This window comes from Notothenia rossii, assembly GCF_949606895.1.
Source record: "Notothenia rossii genome assembly, chromosome: 2".
NCBI classification, from domain to species: Eukaryota; Metazoa; Chordata; class Actinopteri; order Perciformes; family Nototheniidae; genus Notothenia; species Notothenia rossii.
The window spans coordinates 50,221,290-50,233,187 of NC_136904.1; the positions used below are offsets into that span (position 1 = coordinate 50,221,290).

The window sequence follows — 11,898 nt, forward strand, 5'->3', positions numbered from 1 at the left end:
CTGAGTGTTTAGATAGTTAACTTAGTCTAAGTTCTCTGTGGGTCTCAAACGGTTTGGTCACCATTTATGTAAACACATAATTCCATTTGAGGAGGTAGTGATTAGTCAAATATGCATGAATACAAAAAAAAAGTTAACTAGGTGAAAAAAGGTAAGATACACTTTTAAAACTTTTGAGAGCTAAAACTAGTCTTTGCTGCTGCCTCAAAGAGGAGCAGGGGGGAGAGGAGGGAGAGGAGGGAGAGGAGGGAGACAGGTGAGGCTGATTCAGGGGCCCAGACACACTCACAACTATAAATGCTATTTTATTTAAATAGTAACTCATTTCCATATATTTATTTGTGGGTAGTAGATTTAAACTATAGGGCTATCACTATGGGCAGCAACACTGTAAATATTGACAAATAAATCCAGCAAAATGGCCCAAAAGAAAACTGGTAGTTGCGTGGCTGGGTGTATAATTTCCGCCTTGACTTATTGTCTCGGTTCGGCCCTGGCTGTACCTGTTCGCTTCGCTCTGCCATCGTGTGAAGGGTCTGCTCACAAGCGACCAACAGAAAGGTTAATGTTAATGTTGTTGTTGCACGTCACCTCACCTTACCGCCACCCCCCCCCCCCCCCCCCAAGTATATTTCAGATCTTTGGGAAACACTGTAATGCTTTTATCACAATGGAGTAGTGCAGGAATGAGTCAGCATTTTAGCATTATTTCCCACTATTTCCACTTAATTCTCATTAGTTTCCAAATCGAATATCCCAGGAATTGTGCAGCCCTGCGTTCATACTGTACGCTGCAGCTGCCAGCGTTTTCCCCCCATATAAACCTCCACGTGTCTTGTAAGCAGCTGGACAATGATCTGCTCATTCATTGTAGGCTGCTGAACGCTTAAAGTTCCCATGTCATGCTTTTCCGTTTATCACCCGTCCCCTTGTGTGTTATGAAGGTTTTATGCATGTAAACGGTCTGCAGAGTCACAACCCCTCAAAGTACAACCTGTAGCGATTAAAACTCTAACACAGAAAAGACCTGTCTATGCTGCCCCAGAACGCCTCGTTGGAGATTTCTTGTTTGCTTCATGGGTACAGTGACGTGCCCATATCCAGATGGACCCATTGGTCCAAATGGACCAATCCATGGAGCCGTTAAGTTACGTCCGTAGAGCCGTTAGGTTAAGTCCGTGGATTGGTCCAAATTGACCAATCAGCGGACTTCACACACAATCTTTTCTCAGCTGCAGCTCCGCCGATTTGTCCTCCCTGAGATGGCGGGACGCGACGAGGCTGTGAGTTTGTGTTTGAGCACACACACTCACTCACAGCCAGGCTGCAGGTTTGTGTGTTCGGGCTAGGTTTCGCTGTGTCTCGCTGTCTCGCAGACGGCCAATGGGCTCACAGGGAGGGGGGGGCGTCAGGAGCTCCAACAAGCCGTTTAGAACAGAGATGCACATACTATTCAGAGATGCTGTATGAGAAACCAATGTGAGTTTGGAAAATTGCACAATATCCATTTTAGTATACCTCAACAATAGAATTATGATTAGTAGAAAGGGCCATGACATGGGACCTTTAAACTGTCACTGAGGACATATGGAGGAAATAAAGGAGCACACTTCAGGCCTGTTTCTGCAGAGTCCAGGGCTGAGCCTGAACCCCTACCTGCACAGAGAACATTATCCAAAGGCCTCAGATAATGGGGAACTCTATTGCTCACAGTTGGGGAAATGTATACTTTTCTTTAACCTTCATCCAAAGGAAGGTTAAAGAAAAGTGCAACAGAACATCAGACTGGCCAATATAGTCCTGACGGAGGTTAAACCTTCTGTTTGAGATCTTTGGCTAGCCTGTGCTGTCATTTAGAGCAGGGGTTCCCAAAGTGTGGGAAGGTGAGCCTCCCCTCAGAGAACATAATCACAGCCCCCTCCCTCTCCCGATTATTATTGCTATTATTATTATTATTATTATTATTATTATTGTTGTTGTTGCTAGAATGCAGGGGTATTAAATTGCATTTCAAAGAGGGCCAGTAAGAGAAAATGTCATAAAATGCTCTGTTTTCGCTACCTTTCTCAAGTTGCTGAGCGTCACCAGAGAAATAGTTGAGACAGAGATGTCTTTAGCAGCAGGGAGGAGTCACGTTTCATCAATGTTGTGAGGTTTACCTGCCTTAGCTATCCGTAACGCCACTCGGTATGATGCTTCGGTTGCCTTTGTATCCACAGTGCTGCTAAATGTGTCAATGAAATTTTTTTGTGACTGCCATTCCTTGAGCTTCCGGTCAAAACACTCCTGTGGCTTGGTCACCAAAAATGGGCGTTTCATCTCAATATGACGCCAGAGTTTACATGGTCTCATACTGTCATTAGCTAGCACCTCGTTGCAGATAACACACAGTGGCAGTGGAGTGTCATCAGGACCGGTCCATGAAAATCCTAGCATCAAATAATCATTGTCATACTTCCTCTGTTTTCTGACAGACGCTATCTCCTCTCTCACTTTAGGTAACTTCACTAAAAAATCTATCCATATTTTGCCGCTCGCATACATTTAGCTGAAGTTAACTAACTAGATTTCACTGTTTCTCTTTATTGTTTTCTGGCGGCTGCGCCTCCCTTGAAGCTCTCTGGCGCCCCCCAGGGGAGGCGCGCCTCACACTTTGGGAACCCCTGATTTAGAGGGTTTGACCTCCCTATATACATTTTGCCCATTTTATCTATCCCAATTAGCTGGAGGGATCTTCGTATTTCACTGTATCGCAATCAATTTGAAATGTTTACAGAACCAGTTTGACAACCTTTTCATAAACGTACTAGTTTTTATTTTTCTTCATCGGAAGACAGTTTGCTCATCTTCCATGATGTGACTGAGAGGCTGTCAGTGCTCCATAAAAGCTAGTAAGTGAAAATTGAGTGGTTTCATGTTTTGAATGCTGGTCCATTCCATCCACACTGTACATATCTTTTGAATAATTTTAGAAACAGTTCCGCAATTTTCATTCTGGCAGATTTATCTTTGGCATCCCCACATTTAAAATGCAGTTTTGTTAGATTGTAGTGTTTGACTGCAAAGTGTGACTTTGAACTGATTGACCCCCTGCAGGTCTGCAGGTCCAACAGATTACCTTCATAGCCTTAACCTGATGCTAAAGGGGCTTCAGGGGAGTTGAGCTACTGTCAACCAGCCTGCCTTAATGTAATCATTAAATACATTCTCTACAATGTGGAGCTGCTGTGATTTCGGAATTACATGAAAGCTATCAACAGGTCCAAAAAGAGAATAACAGTTTACCAGGCCTCCACAGGTTCTGAGGGACGCCAGGGAGTCGGTGTGGTTGATGATGGAGCCGGAGTAGAAGCAGAGCTGCTCCCGGGACAGGCTGCTCACTGCCGGGCTCTGCTCCCCGCTCAGCCGCTCCTCCACCACAAAGTCCCGGGAGAGAAACGCGCTGTCCCGCGTCAGATTTAAATAGAGGCTCCTTCCGAAAGCGGGCAGTGACAGGATGATGTGATCCGGGTCAGAGGGTCCTCCGCCCGGGCCGTGCAGGGAGCGCTGGCCGCGGCGCCGCAGGGAGCGGACGGTGTGTCGGGAGGACAGGTGCGCCTCCTGCCCGGACAGCAGCCGGGGGACCACCTCATCCGTCTCCAGCTCAGTCTGGGCTGTGGAAGAGGGGGGGGGGGCGTTAGTTTCCATCAAACAGCGGCCATACACAGCCTGTCCTGCCTCTGTGAACTGACTGAACCGTGCTCTCATGCTCCGTGACTGAGCCACGTTCAGCCGCAGCTCTGCTCAGCAATCTGCTGAAACTGCACTCCCATGGTGGGGATCTAACAAGCAGACAGGAGGAGGCAACTTCATACAACTGTTCTTTAGTAACACTGTTAGAGGGAGGAATACGATTGCTCTAGTCATGACCTATATATCTAAGAGAAATAGGCGTACACTCACAGCTCCTACGTAAAGAGTTCGAAGTCAGTACTTACCACTCAATCCGATGCAGAAAAGAGAGAGGAGAACATGGGGAACAAGGCTGTTATGCATGGTAAAGCAAAGCAGGGTAGAATAAAGGAGAAGAGGAGGCGGGTGGTGTTAAGGGGACTATAGCGGACAGCGCAGTTTCCCTAAGCTGGAGAAGTTGCAGTAACCCCGGCTGGAGGGTCTCTGTGCTGCAGGACACGCCTCCTCCGATAGGCCCCGCATCTGCTGCTGCGCCATTGACCCTGAGCAGAGATATCCTTCGTTTTCATTGGTCAGTGAAGCTGTCCGTCAGTGTTTGAGGTTGAAACCCTACACGTGGTTTCAAGTGGAGAAAGAAAGTTTGGAGAATTAGCTTTAATAAGCGTGTGTGTGTGTGTGTGTGTGTGTGTGTGTGTGTGTGTGTGTGTGTGTGTGTGTGTGTGTGTGTGTGTGTGTGTGTGTGTGTGTGTGTGTGTGTGTGTGTGTGTGTGTCTGTGTGTGTGTGCAGGGCCGGCTCTAGACAATTTGCTGCCCTAGGCGAGATTTTAGCTGGCGCCCCCCCCCCCCCCTCCCCTAGCCAGAGAATCGTACAGTAGAAAAGATAAAGATCAATAGAGTATCCAAGGAATACACAATAGAATGGGGGATGGACGTCACATCCTCTAGGGGGGTCCGGTAGTATGCACCCCCAGGGAAGACATTTTTGAACATTTTAAAGTAAAATGCGTCAATCTGGTGCACTTTGAGTATAATTACTACTAGACTAGGGGGTTAAACTCTAAAACACCCAAATGAAAAAGATCGGTTTACATTTTAATAATCAAATAAGTATGTGAACATAACCAATAGATGAAAGTAACACATGCGTCACTTCCGAGCAAAAATGACGGCTCCGCCCACTTTTGGGGGAAAACAAAGCTGTCATTTGAATGGCGGTCAATACAAATTCTGAAGTTTTTGTCAATCCGATCAGAAATTTAAGAAAACCGTGCATTTTGGGATCTTCAATTCATTTTTGGATCGTTGTTTTCCCCCAAAAGTGGGTCGGCCGTCATTTTCGCCCGGAAGTGACGTAGGTGTTACTCTCATCTATAACCTACCATAGCCAATAACAAATAAATGTAACTTATTTTATTTTTGTTATATCTTATTTTACCCAATTTACATTTATTTATCTATGCATATATTTTTATCTCTCCAGTTTTAAGCAATATTTTTGGTTTACTGTCCTATAGTATCCATTGAAATGGTTTCAAACCTGTTTATCCCAATAATTATAAAGGAGTGCCTTGGAAATATGTGAAGAAGAAGAATAATTGGGAGGGATGAAACCCTCTTTAATGGTCACACATGCAGAGCACACAGCACACACAGTGACATTTGTTCTCTGCTTTTAACCCATCCTAGTACCAGGAGTCTAGTACTAGGAGCAGTGGGCAGCTATTGTAAAGCGCCCGGTGTTTACTTAAATTGTGATCAAAACGTTTGAGACCCACTGAGATAAAGACTAAAGTTAACTATCTAAACCAGGGGTGGGGAACCTTTTTCCTCTCAATGGCCATTTCCATTGTACAACATCCTCCGAGGGCCGTACAAATTATTGAACTCAATGTCTGCTTAAAAATACTAAAATCACAGCCCATTAATTTGGCCTTTCTTTCATGCTGTGCAAAGAAAAAGCAAGCTCTTGATCCAGATATCTTACCATGACACGTGCATGCATGCACGTGCATGGTTGTGGCATGACCACCAAAACAGAAAGATATGGACACAAGATGTGTGCAAATGTATTTAGTTTCCTATCCATGTGAACATGATTTAAGAGGGGGTCCGGGGACATGCTTAAATGTTGAAGTTAAAAGCATCTTTGAGAGCAACATTAGGAGATCTATGGAAACATCTCTCAACATCCATATGAAACAGAACTGAAAGCAGATTTTCTTTTTCTTTATGGATATTTTACAAATCACTCTCCTTTTAAACTGTATTCTTGTTTGTTAAAAACAACTTTTTTTTTACTGTCATATAGTATTTTATATAGTCTAGATTTCTTAAACATTTTTTCTTTTTTGCGGGTGTTTATAAATTACCTCGAGGGCCGTACCAAATGGTCTCGCGGTCCGTATAGGCCGGAGGTTCCCCACCCCTGATCTAGAGTCCTTTACCTCACTGAGCTGTAGTGTTATCAGCCTCGTCAGACTGGAGAGGACTCTCCCTCCACATTATTGTAGAAACATGTTCTTCTTCCGTTAGAGCAGCTAGCACCAGATTCTAATAACAATAGCGCGGTGCGCCCTCCCTCTCTCCCTCTCTCCCTCGCTCACACTTTGGCTGTGAGCTGCGGGCGCCTGATAAGCCAACATCCCCCATTTTCATCACTTACAGCGCCCATCGTACAGGGCAAATGAAACGTTTAACCGGGGTGAAAATGGTGTTACATTTACTTAATTCTATGTAATGTAATTATAGAATGTAATGCTATGTCCCTCTATGGTACGCACTATGATGCCATTTCGGAAAAAAAAATTTGGACAATTTTTTTGTCATAGAATAATAGACCAAATAAACATAATCTGAAGACATTTTAAATAAATAATTATTTGGGGGTACTTTTTGGGGTGCGTTGCCTTGAGGCAACACTGTACCTTTATGGTAAGTTATGAAAAAAGAGAGTTATTGTTTCAAATTTGAACAACATTTATTTAAAAACACATGGAAAATACTAAATACAGGTTAAATTGCATGCCAATTCAAATGTGAAAGTCGTTATTTTTTATATTTTAACAAGATTACATGTCTGAATGTTGCCTGCAGGCAACATTGTATTGTGAAACAACCTTTAGGAATAAATACGCGAAGAGCCTAGGCATATTTCATCAACCTTTATTGAGCCATTAGACAAAATAGACTCTCTGCTTGTGGAAGTTCATGAAGCGGTTATTGTCAGCAGTGAAGCACAGGTACGTGATACACTTTGATCACTGCACTTTCATCCTTACAGCCAGGGTATTTGCACCGGCCCTTTTTCTCCACCCACACAGGCCAATGGTCAGTGTGGTCTTGATGCACATGTGTTGATGGCACTGATGAGGAAGAACCTCTGTGCTTCTTCTCAGCCAGGTCTCTGTCAACATTATGAGATGGTCTCCCCCTCTTTTTCAAGACTTTCCTCTCGTTGCAAAGGCAACTTGCAACTTCAGCTTTGAATTTCAGCAGGTTGTACACTTCTTTCTTGGGGATGCCGCAGTCCTTGCAGTCCCTGCGGTACAAGAGCCACGCATTCACTAGTGAAATCCATCATGTGGATTTTTTTTCCAGACAACAAATGCGCAGGAAATTACATTTGTAGACACATTTCTTGGAGAGAAATGGCTGAGCTTGTCCTTGTGGGAAAGGTGGCAAACAGGGTCTTCAAATTGGCCGCCAGAGAGTCATGGGACAAATTCAAACATTATTATTGGTTCCTTATGGTCCAGCCACTTTTTTAAAGTATTGCAACATAATTTGAGATGTATTGTGTGAATGTAAAAGGCAAAACATGGGTATGGTGCCTGGCGGCAACATCATACCATAGAGCAGGGGTTCCCAAAGTGTGGAAAGGTGAGCCTCCCCTCAGAGAACATAGTCACAGCCGCACCCCCCCTCCCAATTATTATTGCTATTATTATTATTATTGCTATTATTATTATTATTATTATTATTATTATTATTATTGTTGTTGTTGCTATAATGCAGGGGTATTCAATTGCATTTGAAAGAGGTCCAGTAAGAGAAAATGTCATAAAATGCTCTGCTTTCGCTACATTTCTCTTTTTTGATTGGCTGAGCGTCACCTCCTTAAAACATTAAACAATAGCTTTTTTAAAACCTCTTTATCTTTATGTTTTAAACATGTTGAGGTTAAGGATGGCAGCTTCCTCATACGTTGCACTCGGAGAGAAATAGTTGAGACGGAGATGTCTTTAGCAGCAGGGAGGAGTAACGTTTCACCAATGTTGTGAGGTTTACCTGCCTTAGCTATCCGTAACGCCAATAGGTATTTTGTATTTGTATTTTGTATTTGTATACTTTGTATTCACAGTGCTCAATGTGTCAATGACATTTTTCTGTGACTGCAATTCCTTGAGCTTCCAGTCAAAAAACTCCTGTGGCTTGGTCACCAAACATGGGTGTTTCGTCTCAATATGACGCCGGAGTTTACATGGTCTCATACTGTCATTAGCTAGCACCTCGTTGCATATAACACACTGTGGCAGTGGAGTGTCATCAGGACCGGTCCATGAAAATCCGAGCTCCAAATAATCATTGTCATTCTTCCTCCGTTTTCTGACAGATGCTGTCTCCTCTCTCACTTTAGGTAACTTCACTGAAAATCTATCCACATTTTGCCGCTCGCATACATTTAGCTGATGTTAACTAGTGATGTGTCGGTCGCGAACGAGCCGATTCTTTAGAACGGCTCTTTGGTACGAACAGTGGCGGAGCTGGAGGGTGGCTGGGAGTGGCCGTGGCTACCCCAAGCTGAATCCTGGCCACCCTATTGGCCACCCCAAACACCCTCACCACGGGGGCCCAAACCATTTTAGAACATTAAGAAAAAAATGTTTAAGTAACCTTTCATCATTCATCAAGAATGAACATTAATATAACGTTATATTGATAATGTACTCACTAAACATACAATTCATTTAACTTATTTTCTTCCAAAAGTGAATTATCCAAAGCCTCTGTACACCCCCTTCTATTTACATGTAATGGTTTGGTCCCACCTCCGCCTCCAAACGGCACTTTCTAGGGCCCTTTCTCACTTCTCTTATTTTTCATTTCCTCGCTCCTCGGTCTCGGTCTCACCGGAAGCTGATTTGTCTGCGCCATCTTGAGTAGCGTCCCAATGGCCTTATTTTTGCCAGAGGAGCGAGGAGTGAGGAGCGATAATGGAGGAGCTATAATCGAGGAGCCACCAGACCATCCTCCGATGAAATCCTCAGACACTCGCCCCGCCCCCTTACTGTGTATCGCTCAATCAATCAATCAATTAATGTTTATTTATATAGCCCAATATCACAAATGTTACATTTGTCTCAGTGGACTTCACAGTTTGTACAGAATATCAGTATGACAATACGACACCCTCTGTCCTTAGACCCTCACATCGTACAAGGAAAGACTTCCGGAGAAAACCCACAGTTTAAAGGGAAAAATGGGAGAAACCTCAGGGAGAGCAACAGAGGATGGATCCCTCTCCCAGGACGGACAGACGTGCAATAGATGCCGTGTGTAAATTGAAAAGATAATACATATGCAACATAGGTCGTCCAAATGTTTGGAAATGCATGTGTGTATAATAGGAAGATGAATCCACGAGGATATCCATCCAGGACTTATGATCCAGGACCACAGCCACGACTCGCGATCCAGGACTCGCGATCCATGACACAGGACCGCAGGATCATCCATGACTCCGGATCCCGGCGTATATAGACACCAAAAAGAAAGAAATTTGGGGAAGTTGGGTTAATCGGAACATGAGAGTACACAGGTATAGACAGAGAGAAGGAAGAAGTAAGATGTCCCCCGACAAACTAAGCCTATATCAGCAAAACTAGGTTAAGCTGATTCCACAAAAGTGGAGCTTGATAAGAAAAGGTTCTGGCTCCCATTGTACTTTTAGAGACTCTAGGAACAACCAACAACCCTGCATTCTTGGAACGCAATGCCCTAGTAGGACAGTAGGGTATAATGAGTTCTTTAAGGTAAGATGGCGCCTGCCCATTAAGGGCTTTGTCGGCGAGAAGAAGAATTTTAAATTATATCCTGTGTTCTATAGGGAGCCAGTGTAAGGCAGCCAGAACAGGAGTAATGTGGTCCCTTTTCCTAACTCTGGTTAGTACACGAGCTGCAGCATTTTGAATCAGCTGAAGCGACTTGACTGACTTCTTGGTACATCCTGATAATAAGGAGTTACAATAATCCAGCCTTGAAGTAACAAATGCATGGACTAGTTTCTCTGCATCGTTTTGAGGCAAGATATGCCTAATTTTTGCAATGTTACGTAGATGGAAGTAGGCGGTCCTTGAAATTGATTTTATGTGGGTGTTAAAGGATAAATCCTGATCAAATATAACACCAAGATTCCTTACACTCTCACTGGAGGCCAAATTAATGCCATCCATAGTTAGTATATCTTTAGATAATTTGTTTCGTAGATTCTCCGGGCCAAGTACAATAACTTCAGTTTTGGTCGTGTTTAACATCAAAAAATGTAAGGTCATCCACGTTTTTAAGTCCTTGAGGCAGTCTTGAATTTTATTTAGATGATTAATTTCATCAGGCTTGATTGATAAATATAGTTGAGTATCATCCGCATAACAATGAAAGGTTACAGAATGATTCCTTATAATATTGCCTAACGGAAGCATATATAATGTGAACAAAATAGGTCCGAGCACTGAGCCCTGTGGCACTCCATGGCTAACTTTGGTTTGCGTGGGGGATTCATCGTTGACACGTACAAACTGAGAGCGTTCAGATAGATAGGACCTAAACCAGCCTAAAGCAGTTCCCTGTATGCCAACTCAGTGCTCTATTCTTTGCAATAGGATATTATGGTCGATAGTATCAAATGCAGCACTGAGATCGAGCAAAACAAGAATAGAGACAAGTCCCTTGTCTGAGGCTATTAGAATGTCATTTGTGACTTTAACCAGAGCTGTCTCTTTCTTGGATCAGTAAGTAAGTAAGTAAGTAAGTACTCTGACGGAAACCAACAGAATCTAATATAGAGTTAAATGTAACAGTAAGGCTATTTTTATCATCGTCAACATGAATATTAAAGTCACCTACGATAATTACTTTATCTGTTTTACTTTTTATCTGTACCAAAGTTGATAAAAACTCAGAGAATTCTGATAAGAATTCTGAATAAGGACCTGGTGCACGGTACACTGTAACAAATAAGATTGGCTGCAAAGTTTTCCAGGTCGGATGCGTAAGACTAAAAACGAGGCTTTCAAAGGAGGTATAATTTAATTTTTGTTTAGTATTGTGACGGCCCCTAGGCCTTAGACTCAGGTCCCTGGTTAGCCACTCCCCAAATCAGGAGAGATTACTGACACCTGATTTGGGTTGACTGCTCAGCTACAAGTATGGGTGCCTGAGCAGTCAGTCTCGCTCTCCTCTTGGGTTGCTTGGCTCTACTGGACCTTGGTTTGTTTGTTCTTTCGTTATATACTGATGCATGTTCACACACCCACACATTACACACATTACTGACTAACTGACTAACTGACTTCATAGTTAATTTAGTTTCTTTAAATAAATACACTTCAATTGGATGAATCATGTGTGGTCTCCTTCCTTTGTCCGTCCTTGAGCCAGGGCGTGACATGGGGGCTCGTCTAAAGTCAAAAGTCAAATTTTGACATACATTTTGTTCGTATGAATTTTCTATGCTAATTTAGGTTGGAGTATCACACATGGATGTAGTTGTTTTGGAGAGCTTTATTATAATCTAGTTTGGGCCAGTTTTCTTTGAGGTAAATATGCTAAATGTTTGGTGTGGCATGTGACTGGTGTTCTCCTCTGTGAGGCCAAGCAGCAGGTTCTAAAAGAGAGTCTGTCGGGGGTTGGGTTTAGTGTGACAGAGAAAGTGGCTAGAGCAGTTGTCTCGGGATCACGTCCATGGTTTCTTGTGGGGTCGCTGTGTATACAGTTGCCTTCCAGTACCACTGGGTTTCAGTGAATAAATACCCACCACAAGTATCTGTACGAAGACTAGGTACGAGTTTAGTTAGATAAGGGACATACTCTAATTAGTTAGTTGAGCATGGGGAGTTACCAGTTGTTGTTGCCACTAGTTGCATAGTGTAAAGGTTTGGTGTATGTTACCTCAATTTGGTTATCTAGGTTGCTAGATTTTTGTGGTTTGATATGGCTAACATTGTGGAA

General features: G+C 43.2%; 1 protein-coding gene across 1 annotated transcript in view; it reads right to left on the reverse strand.

The window, feature by feature from the left end:
- adamts17 (ADAM metallopeptidase with thrombospondin type 1 motif, 17) overlaps positions 1–6,475 on the reverse strand; it is a 308,092-nt gene extending 301,617 nt beyond the window's left edge. Inside the window, exons 1-2 of the mRNA XM_079665712.1 lie at positions 3,978–6,475; positions 3,286–3,653 (exon numbers count right to left, since the gene is read on the reverse strand). Coding sequence (XP_079521838.1) covers positions 3,286–3,653; positions 3,978–4,035 — 426 coding nt within the window. The 5' untranslated portion in view covers positions 4,036–6,475. The remainder of the gene's footprint in view (positions 1–3,285; positions 3,654–3,977) is intronic.
- Between the last annotated feature and the right edge of the window lie 5,423 nt (positions 6,476–11,898).